The sequence below is a fragment of the Pelodiscus sinensis genome, chromosome 29, assembly GCF_049634645.1.
Source record: "Pelodiscus sinensis isolate JC-2024 chromosome 29, ASM4963464v1, whole genome shotgun sequence".
Taxonomy (NCBI): domain Eukaryota; kingdom Metazoa; phylum Chordata; order Testudines; family Trionychidae; genus Pelodiscus; species Pelodiscus sinensis.
In genome coordinates, this window is record NC_134739.1 from 11434878 (window position 1) to 11458233 (window position 23356).

The 23356-nt window shown below is 59.9% G+C and overlaps 1 protein-coding gene across 7 annotated transcripts in view; it reads right to left on the reverse strand.

The window, feature by feature from the left end:
- Positions 1-40: 40 nt before the first annotated feature.
- GRB7 (growth factor receptor bound protein 7) overlaps positions 41-23356 on the reverse strand; it is a 48416-nt gene continuing 25100 nt past the window's right edge. For 6 of the 7 annotated variants that reach the window (XM_075911587.1, XM_075911584.1, XM_075911588.1 and 3 more), the window contains 14 exons: positions 16384-16582; positions 14097-14238; positions 12601-12757; positions 12241-12362; positions 10931-11008; positions 10520-10657; positions 9365-9475; positions 8695-8793; positions 8064-8144; positions 5676-5792; positions 5040-5100; positions 4197-4284; positions 3378-3471; positions 41-3007 (listed from right to left, as the gene is read on the reverse strand). In XM_075911587.1, coding sequence (XP_075767702.1) covers positions 2861-3007; positions 3378-3471; positions 4197-4284; positions 5040-5100; positions 5676-5792; positions 8064-8144; positions 8695-8793; positions 9365-9475; positions 10520-10657; positions 10931-11008; positions 12241-12362; positions 12601-12757; positions 14097-14238; positions 16384-16574 — 1626 coding nt within the window. In that variant the 5' untranslated portion in view covers positions 16575-16582 and the 3' untranslated portion in view covers positions 41-2860. The remainder of the gene's footprint in view (positions 3008-3377; positions 3472-4196; positions 4285-5039; positions 5101-5675; positions 5793-8063; positions 8145-8694; positions 8794-9364; positions 9476-10519; positions 10658-10930; positions 11009-12240; positions 12363-12600; positions 12758-14096; positions 14239-16383; positions 16583-23356) is intronic. The other variant, XM_075911583.1, reaches the window with a different exon arrangement.

Consider the following 23356-nt stretch of genomic DNA (forward strand, 5'->3'; position numbering starts at 1 on the left):
GCCGCCCTTCCCCCGCCAAGGAAAGCCACGGAGCCAGGTGTGAAAGAAACGAGCTTTATTTGTAGCGAGAAGATTCGGCCGTCGCTATAAATAGAGAGAAATCTGCCTTCCGACAGGGCTCACTCGGGGGATGTTCCTCTTTTTTTTTTTTTGTACAAAATAAAAGCAAGGCTATGAAAAAATAACATTTCTTACCGCTTGTATAAAACACATCACAGTTCGACTGGCCTCTCGGGTATATACAATACAGACGGGTCTGCCTTCTTGGGGAAGCCCAGGGTCCTTCTAGCGCAGGTGAGCCCCTGTCCCCGGCTGGGTTAGCCGCAGCAGGAGGTGAACCCGGTGATATTAAGGCCCGCGGGGCTACTGAACCGCCCACCACGATGCGTCCGGGCGACAGCCGGCTCGAGCCGGGTGTAGCGCCGACCGGCAGAATCGAACCCGGGATCTCTGGAGCGTAGTGTATGCGCCAAAAAGCCCGCGGGCTCTCCGACACTGGAGTCTCTCAGTGTCGCACCATGGGATGCCGCACCACACCCCGCAGGTGTGGGGGTTGCCCATGGAGCAGCTGCCACGAACAGGACACGGCACCGCACTGAGTGGGTCGCATCTGTCTCCCCTCTTAGGGGTCTTTGGTGCTAGCAGCAGCCCTGGCTTTGGGGCTCTCAGGGGTGCGGGGCTCAGTGCTGGCAGCAGGGTGGAGCACACAGAGGTGGGTTGGGAAGGACAGAAACCTGCTCCCCCCTCCCCGACTTTCCAGACCTGTGCACGGCCCCCTCCCCGAGTCCTGGCAGCCTGTGTTCCGGGGAGCGGACGCCCCTTTGGGCAGACAAAGGCCCAGTGCAACTCTCCCGTTTCTCTGCTCCCCACCTTCACGCCTGCCCCCAAAGCCCCTCTTCTCCCCCAGCCACGTCCGAAGCCGGGCGTGGGGCCAGCCCCAGCATCTCAACATGGCCCGGCTGGAAGCCTGAGCCTGGAGTCCCCGCACCGCCAGGTTTCCCCGGCCTTTGGCTCAGCCCGAATGCGCCCAGCGGCTGCCCATGGCCCCAGGGAATTGACCGGGGAGTCCAGCTGGCCCACAGGAGGCTGAATATTATCTAGTGTCAATATTGAGGCCTGTGGCCTGATAACGCCTGGCTAACCCCAGCTGGCAAGGCACAGCTCCGTGTCCAGCACCCGACTTCACCCATCAGCTCCGAGTGCTGCCAGGGAGCCCAGGGAGTTGTGGCCATTCCCACCCAGGGAGCAAGTGGGGCAGGGAGGGGACCTGCACTAGCTATGGAAGGCCCACGGCCACCGATCTGCCCCAGGAACGGGGGCTGCCCTGAGGCAGGCTGCTGCTACGGAGAGCACACAGGGGGGCCTGGACTGGGAGCCCCAGGAGGGCGCAGGTTAGACGCAGCCGTTCGGGTGCAGGTTTGACGGAAGGAAGCGGAAGCCTGGAGAGAAAGGCGACGCAGCCGGCCCCGTGTCCCGGCTCCGAGCGGTCCCTGTCCAGAGAGGTCCTGACCCAGGGGAGAAAGTGCACAAGTGGGGAGATCGTCCCCTTGGAGGAGGAGCACCAGACCCTGCCAAAAGGGGTAGGAGTCTGGGGAGGAGGGTGCAGGACACAGCATCCAGGTCTCGGTGGGGCAGAAGTGCTGGGACACGCCACGTGGGACCATCCTTCAGTGCCCGAAAGGGGAGGAGGAGCAGGCAGCTCCCGCCTCGGCTTCCCAAGGGTGCATGGAATACGACCAATAACACGGAGTCGTGGCTGGGGAGGGAGGAGAAACTCTAGGATCAAAACAGATAGAGTGGGCTGGGGTAGAGCCGGGGGCACAGGGACACAGGTGGGAGGGGGAATACAAGAATGGGAGGTTCTGGACCAGAAAGATATGGGGCAGGGAGACATGGGAGCAGAAGGATATGGGGCGATGGGGAAGGAAGAGACAGGAGCAGAAAGAGACGAGGTGGGGGGGTAGGCACAGATGGGAGTGGAAGGATACGGGATGGAGGGGCAAGGTGAGAGGGAGCGGAAGGATACGGGGCAGAGTGGCAAGGTGAGAGGGAGTGGAAGGATACGGGGCAGAGTGGCAAGGAGAGACAGAAGCGGAAGGATACAGGGCGATGGGGAAGGGAGAGACGGGAGCGGAAGGATACAGGGCGATGGGGAAGGGAGAGACAGAAGCGGAAGGATACAGGGCGATGGGGAAGGGAGAGACGGGAGCGGAAGGATACAGGGCGATGGGGAAGGGAGAGACAGAAGCGGAAGGATACAGGGCGATGGGGAAGGGAGAGACGGGAGCGGAAGGATACAGGGCGATGGGGAAGGGAGAGACAGAAGCGGAAGGATACAGGGCGATGGGGAAGGGAGAGACGGGAGCGGAAGGATACAGGGCGATGGGGAAGGGAGAGACGGGAGCGGAAGGATACAGGGCGATGGGGAAGGGAGAGACGGGAGCGGAAGGATACAGGGCGATGGGGAAGGGAGAGACGGGAGCGGAAGGATACAGGGCGATGGGGAAGGGAGAGACAGGAGTGGAAGGATACAGGGCGATGGGGAAGGGAGAGACAGGAGTGGAAGGATACGTGAAGCCACGAGCTCTTGGAAGCCGAGGGGCGAGGGCTCCCTTTGGAACGGTGATTTTCGATCCTTCAGTCTCCTTGGGGACCGGGGGGCCACCCCAGGCTCTCACCCGGCCGGTGCTCACATGACGGGGCTGAGCGACAATGGACGCCCCCGCCAAGGGTGGAGCACAAGCCAAGTCCGTGTCCCGCGGCCGCCACTGCCCTGGCCCATGTGGGGCGCAGGGCGGAGGTTGGAGCTGAGGCTGGTCCTGCTCCCGCTGTGCCTGGGCCGTGGCCCGTCGGGAGCCTGTCACAAGGCCACGCACGTGCAGTAATGTCTCAGCTTGCAGGGCAGGATGCCCCGGTTGATTTGGTGAAACTCCACCAGCTGGATGAGATCGGCAAAGCGCGTCTGGCCGTCGTCCATGGTGAAGTAAAGCTGCCCCTCCTCCTCGCTCTGCAGAGAAACCGGGGCGCGCTCAGCTCTCCTGGCCCCTGCTTGCGCAGCAGGCCACGGACTTATTGCGCCAACGCTGAAGTGACCTCTCCTGGCCGGAGGTGGCACCGGAGAGAATGGGAGCCTCCCCAAAGTTGTGTTGTCTTTAGGGACTCGCGAAGGGAGAGGTTGGGCGTGTCCCTGCCCTGCTCCCCACAGCGCCTCCTGCTGGGAGAAGCCAGGACTGGAGGAGCTGGGAGCTCCTTTGACACCCTTCCTATCTCTGACTCGCCTCCCCCATGGGTTTGCTGCTTGAGTGAGTAAAGCATGCCCACCCGCACCGCGGGGAAGGCACCGTCTGTGGCAGCTGAGGCTGGAGAGGAGCACTTACCGGCAGGATGAGATAGTGCTTGACTTTCTGTTGGTGGCACAAGGACAGGACATACCCCTTGGGGTTCCGCTGGCTTTCCCGCACCAAGAACACCCTAGAAAAGGGAGCTGTTACCAACGTGCGGCCGCTGCCCACCCAGCCTCCGCTGCCCACCTGGGGGACAGCCCAGAGCAGCTGCTGAGCTTTTCAGTCACCTGTGGAATGCCACGGAAATCCATGCCATGCCCCAGGGGTGAGTTAACCTTCTGCAGGGAGGGCTGGCAACCAGCTTGTCCCACACAGTGGCCGTGCGAGACAACTATAAGGCAGAAAATCCTGCCTAGCTGCACAGCCCTGTGCTAAGGAGGGTACATTCCCTCCTCACCCCAAAACTGATGGGTGCCCTAAAGCATGAAGATCAATTTCCTTTCTCATTTTGTCCTCTCTAGAATCGCTGCTGGTGCTCAGCTTATCCACAAAAGCAGCCCTGCCAACTCTAATTATTCAAAATCATGAGTCGGGCCACAAAAAGCATGAGATTTATCTTTAAAATAATTAGATAGTTTTAAATGAGGGTTTTAAAGTTATTTGTTTAAAAAATAAAGGTGAGATTCTCATGTCACATGTCTCCAGGAGCTGGGACTTTAAGGAAAATGCCTTTAAGGAAACACTTTAAGGAAAATATTGTGAGCCTGGAGATTAAATCGCCGGGCATACACATCTCTGGAACCTCACTAAACACTTGGCCTCTCTGGCATCCTGCAGCAGGGAGTCCCTCAAGTTAATGCCTACTCTGAGTTAATAGAAGCCACATGATCAGTGTTTGAAGTCTGTCCATACCCATCCACTAATCCCTGCTGGATTATCAATCGCTGTGTGTCTTCCCTCGAGATCCGCCCGTGGAACCATGGCTGTGTTCGATGGATGGCTGAGAAGAGAAAACGGAGGAAGAGAAGCTTTTTCGATCTGACTCTTACCAGCTCTTTCACAGAGAAAGTTGGTCAATTGGGGTTTGCAAAACTGAAGGGGTATTGGAGAAAGGAAAAAGGAGAAAAAAAGGCACACTCTTTGCAGCAGGGACTGTCTCTTTGCTCTTTCTCTGCACAGCACCTACTACCAAAGGAGTCTGGTCTGTGACTGCGATTTCTAGGTGCTACCGCACCACAAATAATAAATTAACGTCGCACTGGCCCCAGCTGAGATCAGGGCCCTTTTGTGATGGATGCTGCATAGACACAGAGTGAGACAGTCCCTGCCCAGAGGGCTTCCATGCTTTAGACAGACAAAAGGGAGGAGGGGAAACTGAGGCACAGACAATCAAGTGACTTGCCCAAGGTCACTCACGGAGACTGTGGCAGAGCCATGGACTGAACATGAGTCTTTATTGAACACCTTCGCTATAAGGCCGTTCCCTTCAACATTCACTTTTAGAACAAGCCCCCATCTCAGTTGCCTTCCACTTTGTGCCTCTGCACTAGCACAGGGAGTGTGTAAGATACCACCCACCCCTCGTGTTTCACGCTCACTTGGCACGGACACCAGGTTCAGAGGAACTGGGCTCATTGTGTCCCGTCAGCGTCCGGTTCTGGCTCCCCATTGATCAAGCCCTGAATCCCGTTAGGAAGGGCCGCTCCTCACCCACCCCTCAGCCAACGGGAACAGGGCAGCGGGATCGCCACTCACTTGTGCTGAGCAGGGAGCCCTGGCCAGGCGTTGGCAGACTGTACCGGTGACTCGTCTTCTTCTGCAGCATGGGAAGGAAGGAGCAGGGCGTTACCGGGCAGTGTTGTCATTAGGACTTGGCGCGATGCTACTTTCATGGGAAACCCAAGCAGAAATCAGCACCCTGGTGAACGGCCTGGGACAGACCCAGACAGGGCAAGAGCCCGGCCGCAGCAGGGGGAACCCACGATGCGAGGGCGACTGTAGGAGCCTCATTTCAGTATGGCACAAGGACGCTGCATCCTACTGGCAGCGGATGGAGCTGAGCTGAGGGGACCGCACCTCTCCCAGGCTAGAGGAAGAGTTCTGTGGATCTCAGGAGCTCGTCTCTTTCAGCCGCAGAGGTTGGTCCAGTGAAAGACGTCACCTCCCCCGCCTCGTCTCTCTAAAACCGCCCGGGTCATCTTGGCTCCCACCGCACTGCCTCCGCCAGCCAGTTGAAGCGAAACCGGTGCCGCGCCCTGTGCCGATAAGCCGGCCACCGGCAGCTGCTCGGGCGGCGTGATGACGAGACATGGCCGCAAGGCCGCCTCCGGCCACAGCCCACTTCCCCGCCTGGCCTCTGACGTCCCGCCCTGCATGGAAGCCCCGACTCACCCGCCACGAATAAGCTTCCTCCAGGGCCACCGTCAGCGCCTCGTTGGGGTTCTCGATCACGCGGCCCGTGCAGCCCGAGAAATCCATGGCCACCAAGGTGTTGTCAGACATGCTCCTCTGGGGGAGGAAGCAAGAGCTGAGAAGAGACACCGGAGCCACAGGGATGGGGAAGAATCATAGAATCATAGAATACTAGGACTGGAAGGGACCTCGAGAGGTCATCGAGTCTAGTCCCCTCCCTCATGGCAGGACCAAATACTGTCTAGACCGTCCCTGATGGACATTTATCTAACCTGCTCTTACGTATCTCCAGAGATGGGGATTCCACAACCTCCCTAGGCAATTTATTCCAGTGTTTCATCACCCTAACAGTTAGGAACTTTTTCCTAATGTCCAACCTAAACCTCCCTTGCTGCAGTTTAAGCCCCTTGCTTCTTGTTCTATCCTCAGAGGCCAAGATGAACAAGTTTGCTCCCTCCTCATAACACCCTTTTAGATACCTGAAAACTGCTGTCATGTCCCCTCTCGGTCTTCTCTTTTCTAAACTAAACAAACCCAATTCCTTCAGCCTTCCCTCATAGCTCATGTTCTCTAGACCATTCATCATTCTCCTTGCTCTTCTCTGGACCCTCTCCAATTTTTCCACCTCTTTCTTGAAATGCGGTGCCCAGAACTGGACACAACACTCCAATTGAGGCCTAACCAGCGCAGAGTAGAGCGGAAGAGGGATTTCTCGTGTCTTGCTCACAACACACCTGTTAATACACCCCAGAATCATGTTGGCTTTCTTTGCAACAGCATCACACTGCTGACTCATATTTAACTTGTGGTCCACTATAACCCCTGGAAGGGGGGGCCCTGCACTGGAAGACGCCATGGGACAGAGAATTCAATGCCCTGCAAGCAGCTTTGAGCGGTCCCATTAGGCCAGCTCTGAGTCCTCTCAGCAAGGGAGCTGAGCGCCTCTCGGTGCTGGGACATAGACGTTCTGGGCATAAGCAGGGCCTCTTCCTAGCCCGAACGGGGCTTAGAAATCAGAGCTGCTTTATGGGCAGGATCGCATCCTGCCACTGCCCGTGGATCCCTGGGTGTTTGCAAAGAACCATTTCCTGGCCAGCTACCTCACTAGGTACCAACCGGCTTCTGCCTCTGCCCCTTCTGCAGAGGTCCCGTAGGGCACGTCACTGTGGACGGATGTGCTCCAGTGACTGCTTGAGGCCAGGCCGGGGGGGTCACATTTTCCAACATGCTACGCCCCTGCTGTGAGAGCCGAGCCCTTCTGACAGCTCTGCTAGGAGGGGGCGATTTGCTGTTTAAAACTAGATCGTTTGGTCCACGGCTAACATGGGTTAACACCGCCGAGCACAGCCCCAGAGCAAGCCGCCCGCCCGCCCCCTGCCAGAAGCTGGTGGTGGCTGCTCAGCTGCTCCCAGGGTGGTGGAGGAGGGGGGCGTGGGATTCGAACCCATAATCCCAGGCTCCTTCCCCCGCCGGGATCTCAGATCCATGTCTGCTTTGGGGGCGCAGCTAAGGGGCCAACTGGTGCCCACCGGAGAGTTCACCCTCTGGAGGTGCGGTCAGGAGAGCCACGCAGACAGAACCTGATACGTCACCCCCAGACGGACCCAACGGGTCAGATCCAGGCACCAGTCTCCTTGCCCTCCCCTCGGCACCCAGCACTGACTGGCTCCTCCTCCGGAGGGCGCTGTCTGGGGCCAGCTCCCCTTTCGTTCTGTGTTCACGAACTTTCAGAACTGCACCACGCCTGGCTGGCACCGCACGCCTGCCCCGGGAGAGGTGGGTGGGGGAGCCCCAGCGACGGGCCAGTTGCAAATTTCCTCCCACCTAAACTGGTTTTTCAGTGGGAAATTGGGGTTTTGATGAAGCAATTTTTTTTTTTTTGCAAAACATGACCATTTCTGAAAAACAAACTCCCCCGCGCCCGGAAAGGCTTGATTTGGAAAGCCTGCCACCGTGCCTCATGGGAGCTGCAGTTCAGTTGGCCCCTGCTGCCATGCTTCTCTATGGGCCCAGCTCCCCAGCTGGACTACACCTCCCAGGATGCACCCTGGCCAGGGCCTCCCATGATGCACCGCCCCCTCTTTCCAAGGGAAATCCCCATTCTTCCACCAGCGCCCTACGCTGCCCGCAATCATCAAGCCCCTAGTGGCGGAAGGAGGAAACAGGCTCTCCTGATGCGCCCACAGGAGACCTGGAGGGGTCGAGATACAGGACCATCAGCGTGTTTCACGGGGGAAGGACGAAGGAGGACGGTGGGGACGGGGCCACCGCAGCGCACTGCAATTTGGAACCCACGGCCCGTGGCGGGGGGGAGGGAGGCGTCCCCCGGAGACGCTGCCGAGGAGGGTTCCCGGGTGCGGCGCTCACCAGGGGCGTGGTGCCGATCCAGGACGGCTGGCTGCGTCTGGACTGGGACTGCTGGTAGTTCCGGTACAGCTGCACGCCGTACTGCGAAGGGAACAGCTGGTGTTAGCGGCGGAGCACCGCCCAGCCGAGCGCGGCCACTCGGCCTCTTTCACGGAGGCCAGTCCCGGCTGTTGCTCCTCGGTCCTCCACGGACGCGACGCAGGCGCCTTTCTGGCCTCTGCGCTGCTCTGGAGACCAGAGGGGAAAGGAAGCGGCTGCGCCCCGGTGCGGCGTCCATGCAAGAAGCCAGCCGGTTGGGGTGCTCGGCTGCAGCCGCTCCCCGGGCTGTCCTGCAGGCCGCCTTGCTAAGCCACAGGCAGGTGAAGGGGGCTGGCTGGGGGCGTGCGCCCTTCCCATCTGGGGCTAGCCCTTTTGAGAGGGCAGGGGCTGGGCACCGGCTCTTCTTCCTCGTGCCCTGACTCAGGGAGCGAGGGCTCAGTGCTCAGTTCGGGCCTCCCTCCTGCTCCTGGCTGTCCAGGGGAGGCTGCGGCAGGGTGTGAACTTCCCACTGGCTCCCTGAGAGCGGGCCAGCAGGGGTCGCTGTGGGCTCTCGCCTGCCCGCGGGAGGGCAGCAGGGGGCAGGGGCTGGTACCTTGAAGAGGCGGAAGGCGGCCATCCAGCAGGTGCGGCTCGGCTCGTCCTCGCTGCAGAACAGCTTGAGGCCCTTCGTGCCGCTGCGCGCCTTGTAGGGCTGCGGAGCAAAGCCAGGGCGATAAGAACAGGGGCGGGCTCCCGCGCCCGCCCTCCCCACCCGCCAGCGCCGATCACCCTATGGCAGGGAGGGGAAAACGAGGCACGGGCCTGGCCCAAGGAGTCTCTGGGGGAGCTGGGAAAAGAACCCAGGAGTTCTCATCCCTGGCTCCTGGCTCTCACCACTAGGACTCACTTCCCTCCCAGAGCTGGGATAAAGCCAGCCCTCCCCTCCCATTACACCTCGATCTCTGATTGCTGGGAACAGAGCCCTGGAGTCCCGTCCCGCAGGCCCCTCTGCTCATCCACTCAACTCCAGGAGCTCGGACTCCCAGCCTCCCTTTCGCTACGTGCCCTGCGCTGCTGGGGTTCCTACCGCCCCTTCCACCCCAAAAGGCTTTGCACCAAAGGGCTTTGCATCCTGGTGGAACCCTCCGGATGTCTGCTGGGATTACAGCAGGGATGGATCGGGCCCCCTGTTTGGGCAGGGGTGGCTTCACTGGCAGCGGAGGCCGCGAGGGTGCCATCCAGGTGGCAGCCACGCCCCCTTGGAACGCCCTGGCCACCCTCACCTTGATGCAGAAGCTGAAGTCGGTGGGCGTGCCGTAGTGCTTTTTGCCGTGGGTGAGGAAGTAGACGTTGGACTCGTTGAGGTCAGCGAAATACTGAAGGTGCCGTGGGTCCTGGGAGAGGAATCCGAGGATCAGAGAATCTCAGAGACCTCAGGAGTCCAGCCCCCTGCCCAAAGCAGGACCAACCCCAATTCAATCATCCCAGCCAGGGCTCTGTCAGGCCAGGACTTAAACACCTCTAGGTGGGAGATTCCGTCACCTCCCTAGGGAACCTATCCCAGTATTCCTTGCAGGAGGGGTAATGGTAGTTCCAATTAGGAGCTTTAATTCGAACTACCTAGTCTGTGCTGCGTGTAGCCACGGGCAGGCCGTTCGAACTATGGGCATTTAAAAATGGCGCCCGCTCGGGAACATGCAAATGAAGCCCGGGATATTTAAATCCCGGGCTTCATTTGCAAGTTCGAATGCCTACGTTAGCCACCCTAGTTCGAACTAGGGTGGCAGTGTAGAGAGACCATTAGTCAGCAGCCGCCACCCAGCTCGGAAGGCAGCAGCACAGCAGGAAGAGCGACATGGGCATGGTGTTGCTACCTTTCCTTCTGCGCTGCTGCTGGCGGGTGCTGCCTTCAGCGCGGGGCACCCAGCCAGCGTTCCAACCACGGCTCTCCAGCTGCCCAAACCGTGGCCCTCCCCAAATCACCTTGTGATCCCCCACAACTCCCCTTTGGGTCAGGACCCCCAATTTAAAAAATACTGGTCTTCCTCCTGGAATCTGTATCGTACAGGGTAAAAGCCCACTCAAGGCCAGATTTCACGGTGCGTGACGTATTTTGTATAGCCATGAATTTGGGCCCTGCACATGCGTATGTCTATGTAGCACCAACAGGGCACTCAGCCAGGAGAAAAGCCTACTACTGCTACCAGCCAAAGGAGCTATTACTTTAGTCTAAGTAACGTCCAACCCACGTTTTGAGCTTACTATCCAGGGTTCAAGGTTAGGACCACTCCACCTCGAGTAACTAAGAACTAGCCACGTCTATAGGAAACCCTCGGCCATAGGATGTCTTCAGCCCCGCCCCTTCCGTGGTGCCCCCTAGTGGTGGCGGGAAGCTCACCTCCAGCCCCGGAGGAAGGAAAGGGTCAGATCAGCCTCACCTTGGATGTGCCCTTCGTGGAGTAGTAAAGCCCTGAGCGCCGGAGGGAGAAGTAAAACCTCTTCCAGACCTTGCGCCCCACTTCCTTCAGGTGCAGGAAGCCCTGGATCTCCGGGCAGCTGCCGGAATTGAGGAAGTTCTGCAGGAGAGGAGTGGTCGGGCCGGGGGTGAGCGCGAGAAGAGAATGGAACTGAACGGGCCCCACAGTGAGAGGCGCCCAGACACTCCAGCTCTTACGCTGCACGGTGGGTTCATCCCCGGCGCCTTCGCCCCCGCCCCTCCACAGCCTCCCGCGGGGCCTGTGATTCGGGGGAAGCTGCTTGTGGGTGACGCTTAGAGCCGGCTTCCTGCTGCAACCCACATGGCCTAGAGTCAGGACAGGGCGCCGGGAGGGGAGTGGAGCAGCACATACCTGGATGAGCTCCGAATGGGACATGCCCTTGTTGGCATCCAAGCAGCTGGAGACCATGACCTCGGGGAACAGGGACTGCTGGGATTATGGAGAGAGACAATGGTTAGCGGGGTGCTCTGCCCTGGAAAGGCTTTGCACCCTAGCAGTGCCCAGTGCCTGGCCGGGTGGCAGATGGGTTCCCCAGGGATCCGGACCAGTGAGTTCACGAGTGGATGAGCTCCCGGCACATTGGGCAGCTGCCACGCATCCGCTGCCACGAATCTCCTGCACCAAGGGCGTGGATGTCTAGTCTAGCTGCTTTAGTATGTTCAAAGATCATCCCCAACTGGGCAGTTCTGGGAATGGGGGGGTTCTTGGTCATCCCCAGCACAGGAGATCCTAGAATCCTAGAACGGGAAGGGGCCTCAAGAGGTCATCAAGTCCAGTCCCCTGCCCCTCACAGCAGGACCATGCGCTGTCTAGACCAGTGTTTCTTAAACCGTGTTCCGCGGCACACCAGTGTGCCATGAGGCCGTCGGAGATGTGCCGCGGAGGACAGAATTCAAAATGGCTGCCCTTAAAGGGGCAGGCGACTTTTTTTTTTTTTGCTCAATAATTTCCTCCCAACCCTTCTCCTCTCCCCCCCGACTTTTTTTTTTCCTCAACAAAAAATCCTTGGGGTTCCTCATAAAAAAATGATAGTTTGGTGTTCCTCGGTCTTAAAATGTTGAAGAAACATTGGTCTAGACCATGCCTAGTAGGTGTCTGTCTAACCAGTGATAGAGATTCCACAGTCTCCCCAAGGCAATTTATTCCAGTGTTTAACCACCCTGACAGTTAGGAACTTTTTCCTAATGTCCAACCTAAACCTCCCTTGCTGCAGTTTAAGCCCATTGCTTCTTGTCCTATCCTCAGAGGCCAAGGAGAACAATTTTTCTCCCTCCTCCTTGTACTTGTAGGTACTTGAAAGCTACTGTCATGTCCCTTCTCAGTCTTCTCTTTTCCAAACTAATCCAGCCCAATTCTTTCAGCCTTCCCTCCTAGGTTTCTAGACCTTTCATCATTTGCGTGTTGCTCTTCTCTGGTCCTTCTCCAATGTCTCCCCAGCTTCCTTGAAATGCGGTGCCCAGAACTGGACACAATGCTCCACCTGAGGCCCAATCAGCGCAGAGCAGAGCGGAGCGGAGCGGAAGAACTTCACTGCTCGTGTCTTGCTCACAAAGATGCAGGGACACACGTGGCTCTCCCCCGCTGGGAAAGGCCAGTTCCCCCGTCCTCCCCCAGGTCATACTAGGTTGGGTCCCCCAGCAGGAAGGGCGGCAGGTACTTACTGGTGAGCTTTTGAATAGCTCGTACTTGGCAAAGTTCTTCCGAAAGACAAATCTGCTGTCTCCTCCGATGGGCCAGGTGGCCTGGACCTCCACTACTGACTCGTGGTCTTCCAGGCACCGCTCTGGGGGGAGCAAGCCACAGGGTCAGGGAGGCACCCTGCCAACCCTCCTGCAACACTGGCTCAGCCTGGCTCTTCCTGGCAGCCAGCCTTCCCCCCCTCCCCACCAGGCTGTGTTTGCATTTGGGCAATGCATGTCTCCTTCCTCCCCCCCCAGCCTCTGTTTGCATACATGCCCTGGTGGCCAAGGGCACAAGCTGCCGTGCGAGGCTCCCCTGGAGCGTCCATGCCTCCTCCTCACCCAGGCCCAGATGCTGATGAAGCTCCACCAGGGACCAGCTGTCGTCATGGAGGGCATGAGTCTTCTGCACCAGCATCTCGCAGACGTGGCGGGCCGTGGCGCCTGCCGTGACCTCCATTGAGCGGCACGTGCCATCTTCGCTGAAGACCTTTATCACCTGCGGGGCAGAGGCCGCGCCGGGTTCATCCCCGCCACGCTCCCAGGATCGACCCCTGGAGGGCAGGGTCCCCCGATCCAGAGCTCCGTGACACCCTGGTGCTTTAGCTCATCAACCCTCTGCAGAGAATCAGCTGCCACCTCCTCTCGGGACCTATCTCCCATGTGGGGCCGCCCGGCCCTCTCTGGTGTCCAGCAGGGGTGGGTGCGCTGCTGCGCCCGGCTGCCGGGGGCGCTTGGTGCTTTCGGGGGGCATCGTTCGGCACACGAGGGGTTAACATGATTGCCCGAGGAGGTGTCAGGTGGGACGCGCTGGGAAGTTTCCAAGGGTGCCTGGAAACGGGCCCACCTTTAATTGCAAGCTGGCGAGTGCCTGGGCCACAGAAACACACCAGGATTCCATGCCGACCGTCCCTATGGGAACCAACCGTCGGCCTTGTCAAGCCCCGTCCTGCCCAGCCGCCCTGGAGTGTTTCGGGCAGGACAGCCCCAGCTCAGGAGTTTGGGGGGCATGTGCACCATCAGTATTGGGGGGAATGAGTCGCCCAGGGGCAAACGGCAGGTCAGTGCGTGGGCGGTGGGTCATGCAGGCAGGGGAAGGTGTTGCCTTCCCAGGAAGACCGACGTGACGCCGCCCATGCTCCGGCCCATGGAAAGTTAGGAAAGCCGGGACAGCAAGGGCTGGGGCTGCCCAGCTGCTCTGGGACTGAGTTGTGGAGCTGGGGGGGGGAGGTGACATATCTGCCCAGTGCTGAGATGATGCGGAAGTGCTAACCTGGGACAGGGGGTAGCAGAAGGGGCGGGGCCTTGGGCAAAAAGGGCGGAGCTGGGGTTTGCCTCCCCAAGACAGTTCACACACGCTCCCCCCCCAGCCATGATTCTCAGTCCCTTGCCCCGCACTCTAACCACTAGGCCCCATGCTCCTCCCAGAGTGGGACACAGAACCCAGGTGTCCTGAATCTCAGACCCCCCCCCCCCACTCTAACCACTAGGCTGCACGCTCCTCCCAGAGTGGGACACAGAACCCAGGTGTCCTGAATCTCAGACCCCCCCCCCCACTCTAACCACTAGGCTGCACGCTCCTCCCAGAGCGGGACACAGAACCCAGGCGCCCGGAGTCTCATGGGTCAGTGGCAGAACGGGGAGGAGGACCCAGGCGTCTGGATGCCCAGCCCCACTGCCCAAGCCACTAGGACCCGCCCCCTCCCGCAACCAGGCAGAGACCCCAGGTCGCCGGCCCAGGGACGCCCCGTGTCCAGCCACCGCTGTAGCCAAAGCCTCCCCCCCACCCAGGAGTGGCCGTGCCCACCCCGCCTCGGGCGCCGCGCTGGCGCACTTACGTGGGAGCCGCTTTCCCGCTGCGGGCCCTGCCCGGCCGAGGGGCTGCTGAGGACGGGCGACTTGGAAGGGCTGCAGAGCTCGGGGAAGGGGTTGGGGATGGACGGCAGCGATGAGGCGCGCGGCTCCTCCTCCGTCAGCTTCCTGCCAGAAAGGGGAGGCTCGGGGCGAGGGCGAAGGCAGGGCAGGGCCGCGGGGCGCCTACCCCGGCTCTGCCCGGCACAGCACGGCGCGGGAGGGCACAGCGAGGCCAGAGCCGCAGAGACCCCCGGGGAGGAGGCACGCGAACCCCCCGAGATCACGTGACCACGTCCAGGACGGGTGACCCCCCCCCCCCCCCGCCGATCCTACGAGCCAGGCCGAGTCCCCAGGCCACCAGCGGCAGGTTGCCAGATGTCCGGTTTTTGCCCGGACTGTCCGTTATTCGGGTCCCACGTCCGGTAAAAAACCCAGAAAATACTGAACATGTGAACTGCCCGGTATTTCCCGTTTCTCTCGTACGGACGCCCGGCGAGGACAATTTCCCCTGCCGCGTCTGGCGGGGGCTGGGGCATGCGGGGCCATTTAAAGGCACAGTGCCTGCTTTTTTTTTTTCTCAACAACTTTGGTCTCCCCCTTTTTTTCCCTCAACAGAATTTTTTCCCCAGCGTTTTTTTTTTTGAGGGGGGGGGGGCGTGTTCGGTATTTGTTGTTAAATCATCTGGCAACCCTAGCAGGCTCCGGCACATTCCCAGACCCGGCAGCGGCGCCGGCAAAAGCTGCCCCCTCCGCCCAGCAGCCGCTGGTCTGGGGATTTCACTCTGCTCCCCGAGGAGGGGTCTGCAGGGCAGGGGCGGGCAGGCGAGTGAATCATTAACCCTCCGCCCCTTGGCTCGCCAGCCAGGAAAGAGCCTTTACAAGGGGCCGTCTCTTCATGCCAGGGGCTGTGGCGCCACCAGAGCCAGAGGACGGGGCTAAGCCCAGCTGAGCAGCCTGGGCACTGGGGAAGTAAGGGTGTATGGGCCACTCGGGGGTAGAGGACGCCTGTGGCACAGGACTGGGAGACTCTGGCTCCTTTTCTATTCACCGGGGGATATTTGGTTGCCCTGTGAGAAGCAGCCTCCATCCGGGCTGTTGGCCTGTCTCCTCCTGGTGGGTCTCCCCACTAGCTGATGCGCCCCTCCTGCCCCGTGGCACAAGCCTCCATTTTGCAGTTGGGGAAACTGAGGTATGAAGAGACTCACCCCAGGCTGCACAGCAAGTCAGTGGCAGTGCTGGGCACGGAACTCAGGCACCCTGATTCTCAGCCCCCCCCCCCCACACTCTAACCACTAGGCCCCATGCTCCTCCCAGTGCCAAGCACAGAACCCATGCACCCTGATTCTCAGCCCCCCCCCACACTCTAACCACTAGGCCCCATGCTCCTCCCAGTGCCAAGCACAGAACCCATGCACCCTGATTCTCAGCCCCCCCCTCACTCTAACCACTAGGCCCCATGCTCCTCCCAGTGCCAAGCACAGAACCCATGCACCCTGATTCTCAGCCCCCCCTCACTCTAACCACTAGGCTCCATGCTCCTCCCAGTGCCAAGCGCAGAACCCATGCACCCTGATTCTCAGCCTCTCCCTCACTCTAACCACTAGGCTCCATGCTCCTCCCAGTGCCAAGCACAGAACCCATGCACCCTGATTCTCAGCCCCCCCCCACACTCTAACCACTAGGCTCCATGCTCCTCCCAGTGCCAAGCGCAGAACCCATGCGCCCTGATTCTCAGCCCCCCCCACACTCTAACCACTAGGCTCCATGCTCCTCCCAGTGCCAAGCACAGAACCCATGCACCCTGATTCTCAGCCCCCCCTCACTCTAACCACTAGGCTCCATGCTCCTCCCAGTGCCAAGCGCAGAACCCATGCACCCTGATTCTCAGCCTCCCCCTCACTCTAACCACTAGGCTCCATGCTCCTCCCAGTGCCAAGCGCAGAACCCATGCACCCTGATTCTCAGCCTCCCCCTCACTCTAACCACTAGGCTCCATGCTCCTCCCAGTGCCAAGCACAGAACCCATGAGCCCTGATTCTCAGCCCCCCCCCCACACTCTAACCACTAGGCCCCATGCTCCTCCCAGTGCCAAGCGCAGAACCCATGAGCCCTGATTCTCAGCCCTGTGCTTTAACATGCGCCAGCTTCCGAGCCCGTGTGGGTTGGGGGGATGGAGACACTTGCTCCCCACCCCCCAGGACAGGCCAGAGACACTGCTGGGAAAATCATGGGGCCCAGGAAGGCGCCCCCCTCCCACGCGCTGCCCCCCACCTGCAGACTTGGATGACCAGCGGCTGCGAGCGCTTCATGTCGCCGCCGGGCAGCAGCCCGCCCTTGTCCCGCTCGCTGGTGGAGAAGGCGGCACCTTTGGGCAGGCTCCTGGCTCGCTCCGGCTCCAGGCAGCCCTGGTACAGGTTGTCCAGGGTGGTGGGCAGGTCGTTCCGCAGTGCGGCCAGGTCCATGGCATTATCTGCCGGGAGAAGGGAGGAGGCCGGGATGGTTACGCCTGCCTCAGTGGCCTCCTTCAAGCCACAGCGCCCTCCCCGCCCGCCAAGCCGAGCGCCAAGCGCAGCCACAGTCTGTGTGAGCTGGGGGCCCCTGCCCCTCACCCTGTGCCGGGCCTGATCTCCGGCCAAGGGAATCTGCTTTGAAGTGCACCCCCCTCTTCCCAGCCAGGGACAGAGAGAGCAACAGGTCACGCTGGGGAATGAGACCTAAGCCCCCTCAGGGAGTCTGGGCACCTAGGACCCCCAGGGAGAGCGGTGCCCAGGCCTGGGCAGGGATTGGCAGGCGGCAGGGAGCACCAGGCGCCAGTCAGACGGGGAGGAATCCCTCCCCTTATCCTTCCACCCCTGGGTGACTGTCAGACTGGGGAGCGGACTGGGTGCCAGCGCACAGGGCAGCTATCACCCCGTCCCCATGAGGCCTGCGCCCCACAGAGCCAGGCTGGAAGCCGTAGCTCATGTTCCGCCAGCGACTCTCCGGAGGGGGGGTCCCTCGGCTTGGCGCCGATGCGGCTACAAGCAGAGTCTGACCCTAACCAAGAGAAAGCCCCGTCTGAGGCAAAGCCACCTGACAGACCCCCTTCTTCCCCCCACCGCTTGCCCCGGCGGTGTGTCCGAAATGGGGGCCGGATTCCTGTAGCCAGAGGTGAAAGGCCCTTCACATGTCTTACAGGTCCTGTCCTATCGCTATCCAGGTCCCTGCCAGCTCTTAAATAACTCCCTGGCGGCTTGTGCCACAGCTCAGTTAGTTCTTGCTGGGCCTCACGCCACGGCCCGCCTGCTTCCTTTCACCTGTGTCTGCAGCTCACCCTAGAATCAGAGAATCCCAGGGCGGGCAGAGACCTTGGGAGTCATCAAGTCCTGCCCAAAGCAGGACCAACCCCAACTCCATTAACCCAGCCAGGGCTCTCTCAAATCGGGACTTAAAAACCTCTAGGGATGGAGATTCCACCCCCTCCCTAGGGACTCCCTCCCCGCGCTTCCCCACCCTCCTAGGGAAAGAGTTTTTCTCAGTCTTGGAGTTATCATGGACAGTTCTCTGAAAACTTCCACACAGTGTGCTGCGGCGGTCAAAAAGGCAAATAGGATGTTAGGAATTATTAAGAAAGGGATAGAAAATAAGACCCAGAATATCTTACTGCCCCTGTATAAAACTATGGGACCCCCACATCTGGAATACTGTGTACAGATGTGGTCTCCTCACCTCAAAAAAGGTATTTTGGCCTTGGAAAGGGTTCAGAAAAGGGCAACTAAAATGATTAGGGGTTTGGAACGGGTCCCAAATGAGGAGAGGCTAAAGTGACTGGGACTTTTCAGTTTGGAAAAGAGGAGACTGAGGGGGGATATGATAGAGGTCTATAAAAGCATGAGTGGTGTGGAGAGGGTGAATAAAGAAAAGTTATTCATTAGTTCCCATAATATAAGAACTAGAGGACACCAAATGAAATTAATGGGTAGCAGGTTTAAAACTAATAAGCAAAAGTTCTTCTTCACACAGTGCATAGTCAACCTGTGGAACTCCTTGCCAGAGGAGGCGGTGAAGGCAGGAAGTATAAGGGTATGTCTACACTGCCACCCTAGTTCTTATGTTCTTATGTTCAATATCCAACCTCGACCTTCCCCACTACAACTTGAGCCCATTGCTCCTCATTCTGCCACCCCTGAGAACAGCCTCTCTCCATCCTCTTTGGAACCCCCCTTCAGGGAGCTGAAGGCTGCTCTCAAATCCCCCCTCAGTCTTCTGTAGACTAAACACGCCCAAATCCCTCAGCCTCCCCTCGTAGGTCATGTGCTCCGGCCCCCTCCTCATCACCCTGCTGTGGGAAAGTTGCAAACCTTCCCTACAATACCAACACCACGTCCAACAGCTCCCTGATGGGCATCTCTCACTCCCGATGGTCCCAAATATGCCAGCTTGGCCAGAGTGTTGAACCAAGCCCGTGAGTCTGGGTCTGTTCCCAAGAGGAGAAGGAGACTCAAGTGCTCCATCAGCTGCCAGCAGTTCTGGTTCCCTGGGCAGTTCACCCTGCCTCTCTTTGGACCCAGAGTCAGTTTGTCTTCGGTGCAGGAAGCACTTTCCCAAACAGCCCCAGTTACTCACAGCACCCTCTATCCAGGCCCTTCTCCGCCACAGGCCCAGGGACAATCACCAACAGCCCCTGAAGCAGCCGGCTAGATCCAAGCCCCAGCAGGCTCCCAGCAGCACCTCCTGGATTGGAAAAGGCTCCACACCAGCAATCTGGCTCCTCTCTCCAAATTGGAGCCCCCCCAGCCCTCTCCCTGCACTGCCAGGAAGAGAGCTACAGTTTCCCTCCTTTTTTTCCAAAGGCATCATGGGAGTTGTAGTTTTCTAGGGCTAGATTGCAGCACCAAGGATCCTCCCAGTAAAAGCCAGAGAACCCTAGAACAAAGGGAGCCTACACACGAGTCTATGAAATGCTTGCTGGGGAGGGATCATGCTCCCTGGTGCCTCCAGCAACTGACCCGTGTCCTCTCTGGGCGGGGCAGTTACTCTCCGGTCCAGCCTGCCCCTGTCTGCTTTCCTGGCAGCCTGGCCCACTCATAGGGTTGCCAGATGGTCTCAACAAACATACGGGACACACTTGACAGTCCATCACAATCGACATTCCATCTGATTTAGAAAATACCCGACAGTTCTATTGTCTCAATGTGTTTCCCGAACAGAAAGCTCCAATACTGGACTGTCCGGTTCAAAACTGGACCCCTGGGAACCCTCCCCACTCAGCAGTCCCAGGTTTGCGTGAGTGCCACTCTCCGGCCTGGCAGCCGGCGCTGGGTGTCAGTCACTTACTCACCCTGCAGGCTGAGACACGCTTGGCTCCCCCGGAGCCTGCCCGATCCGGAGCCTGCCTGGCGACCCCCCAGGTGCAGCGCAAGGCGCCGGGCATCAGAAGGAAGAACCGCCAACCCCGGGGGGTGCTGGTATCTGGCCCGTGGGGCCTCTCCCCAGCAGCAGCTGGGCTCCCGAGGGCGCCGGTTCATCAGCCTGCCCTCGGCTCGCCGGTCGCCTTCGGTCCACCAGAAAGGGATGCGTCAGCAGGTGACTCAGCACCGCCCCACCCTTCTCTCCACAGGTCTCCTCCCCTCACTGGTTCCCAGGCAGCACCGTCAATGCAGGGGCCACCCGTGAGCTGCCCCATTGAGTTGTTCGCGGATGTCTAGGGGATCCCCCCGGCTGTCATGCCGCTCGGTTCTCCTGAGGGACCCCTCGTGGCGGCCGGGGCAGGGCTCCAAAGATGGGGCAGACCAGTGGCTTTCTGGGCATGGCCACGTGGCAGGGATATTGCGTCTGCCCCTCTCCCCCGGGTCTGTCCCCGGCCACGGTCGTTTGAGTGGGAAACGGTGTGATGAGACAAGCGGGGGCACCGGGTTCTCCACCGGGCCCAGCGAGCAATGGGACAGACGGCCGGAGTGTGAAACAAACCCTGGGCAGGACTGGGTGGATAATGAGGCTCTGGCCGGCCAGCTCCGGGGGCCAGATTCTGAGCCCGGTTACTCCCCTGACGCCCCAGGATCGAGGCCCACGCAGCTGAGAGCAGGAGGCCCCCCCGTTCCAGGCTCCCACGCCATCGCTGCTCCTACCAGCTCAGCCTCCCTTCCCTCGCCACCCAGGACCCCCACGGGCAGGCTGTGCCCCCAGTTGGAGGGGAGGCCCTCTCCCGCTGCTGCACCCCCCTCCTCCTCCGCTGTCTCAGCCCTGCTTGAAATCATGCTTCAGGGATCCCTCTGGAGACAGGACCCCGGGCATCTTCGGCTGCTAATTACACACGTGACCTCTCCTGGCTCCCAGGGAGGGAGAAGCCAGGGCGTGGTGCCCGGGGAGACATGGCAGGAGCTAGACTGCCCCACGCCGAGATATGGTCGGAGGGAGAACCGGGCCTTTGGGGTTTTCACACTACTCTTGGGTGGCCCACAGGTTGGAGGGTGGGGGAGGGAGCTGTGATGACGGGTTGGGGTTCCTCCGATCCTGCAGCCCCGTAGCAGCAAGAACAGACTCCACCAGCCAGTAGAACAGAGAGGGGTTTATTGCTTCTCCCAGATACTGCCCAGCATAGACGTGATGTGTCTAACGGAGTCTAGGCCAGGATGCCTCAGACCCCGTGAGATGGGGTCCCTGGGCCCCTAGATTCCAGCCCCCTCCTAAGACTGGTTCCTTCATGATTCCAGCCCCAGACTGCTCCTTCCCCCAACCCTCACTTCCTAGTTCCCTGGCTGCCCTCAACCGGTCAGACCGGTTGGGTCTTCGGCAACCCACCTGCAGGGCAGTGCTCTGGACACTGGCCAGTAGGGGTCACCCACTGCCCACAGCCCACAGCCCAAGCATAGAGACCAGCAAGGTACTGACACTACATCACACCATCACATTCACCCCCTTTGCCAGCCATGAGACCGAACTCTCCCCACCCCGCTGGGCCGGCGGAGGCCTGTGGCGGGCAGGGAGGGGGTCTGAGGGCAGGCTCTCCCAGGCTTCTGAGGGTTAGCAGGGAACCCCAGGGGGGGACACATGACCAGTCGCCGGGCCCCGATTGAATCCATCCAGCCCTGCATTTGCTGCCAGCGAACCCACTCTCCCTCCCCCTCCCCCCGGTTGTCAGGGGCATGGACGGGTGGGCACAACCAGCCAGCTCCTTCTGGCTGGGGCTGATGCAGTTGCGGGGGGGGGGGGGGTAAAGAGAGCCCCCGGCCCCTCCTCTTGGTGTCGCTACCCAAGCAGGTTTTATGGGCCTGGGAGAACATCATTAAAACCACTGAAGTATTAAAGCTGGAGCCGTCTGCAGCTCCATGAGCATGGGGGAATGGGGGAGGGGGAAGGGGCACGTCCCCTACCAGGCAGGAGCCTCCCTGCAATGCCAGGCTCCCCGTTCGGAGACCCCTGCCCCTGCCCCACTGACATCTCCCGGCATAGCAGTGTTGTTCATCCAGGACGGGGTCTGGGCTGGGGTGAGGAGGGAGCTGGGGAAGGATTCTCAGTGTGTCAACTTCTTGCTGTTTTCTTCCCTCCCCCGTGGGCTCTGACTCACGCCACCCTGGCCCCGGAGGCAAGGGGGCAGGGTTCCTTTAAGGAGGGCCCTGAGCTGTGATTCACCCTCCCGGCTTCCTGCCTTTTCGATCCCGCTCGAAAACATCCACCCGCCCCCGACAAACTGCAACGCCGAGCCACGAGTGCCAGGCGGCTTGCGCAACGGGCACTGCCAGGCACCATGGCGAGGCCGGGCATGGGGCCACAGCCTGCCCGACCCTGTGGGTGTTTCCTCTTCCCCAGCTCCCTGGCATGGGGGGCTGCCCCACGGACGGGGCATGGCCAGTCGTCTGACACTCAAAGGGGAACATCCTTGCCTGGGCCCAGCCATCTCATTCCAGTTCCCCACCTGCACCCAGAAGCCCTTCCCAGGAGGAAGAGGAATCCACCCCTGCCTTTGCAGAGAACCCACAGGTAGAAAGTGCCAGCCCCATGCCCGGCTCCTGTGCATCCTTAGAGAAAAGTTGTTCCCAGGCAAGATCACTGGTAAATCCTGGCCAGGATTTCTGCACCCACCTGGAATGGCCCCTGCCAGGAAGCCTGGAGAGTCAGGTTTTCAAGGTATTTTGGTGCCCAAAGATCAGCCAGGTGCCTTATAATTAATTATCGCAACAGAGGGCCAGTGAGGCACCTGCCCAGAGAGGGGGGGAATTGGCACACGGGGGATATGACTTAGTCCAGGATGGCCTATGGGCCGGACAGAGTTTGCCAGCCGGCCCCCCCAGATTCCGCCCCCAGAAGCCTGTTGTAGGCACACTGGGGGCGCGCATGCCGTGTGCTCCAGGACTGCGTGACGCCCCACCTCCCCATAGTGCTGGGGGCGGCTTGGCTCCCGTGGGGTGGGGCTTGGGCAGAAGGGGCGGTGTTGGGGGCTTGACTCCACCAGCCCTACCGTTACCCACCCCCCATGACTGAAAGTCCAGGGGCCTTCAATCTGAAATCTTTCAAGCGCGTGTAAACCCCCCACACACATACACACTGTCCCCAATCACATGGATGTGATGCACATCTGCCTTGCACTGGAACCAAGGTATTCCCCGCAGGCCCCTGCCAAAATCCCAGTCTCGGGGAACTGCGTTCGGCTGACCTACATTCCACCCCCGGTGCAAAATTCTCCACACCCTGACTGCAGGTATAATCCCATGTCAGGTGTGAGCTGTTACAAACAGCAGTGCCCTGCTCCAGAGGTGGCTGCATTTGAGGGGTTTAGGACATGCTTCCCAATCATAATCAGTCTGCTAATGTTGGGATCGGGGTTCCCTGTAAGCTGGGTGCTTATGCAGCCGCTCAGGAGAGATTCCAGGGTTGCCCCGCTGATTAGCAGAGCGCCTGCAACTAGATTTTGTGTTTCTACTGGCGGTGCACATTTGCACAAGCCTCGGTGCACATAAAAAATGTATTCCACACAAGCATGGGAAAAGTCTGCACGTGGGTGGAAAAGATTAGCGGGAACACTGGCTGGGATTTTTTAGTAAGGAACAAATTCTATGGTTTTGAATTCATTTATTGTAAAAAGTTCTCTGGGGCAAAATGATGGGATTTGCCTCCACTATTTAGGTGGCGCTTAGACCCTCTGTACAGGGGTGAGTCCCCCTGGCACCACCAGCAAGGCACTGAGCCGAGTGCCCAGCCGAATGGAACGGATCATCTCTCCCCCTACCCCGCAGCCCATCCACCTCGCTGCTTCTAGCTAAACCAG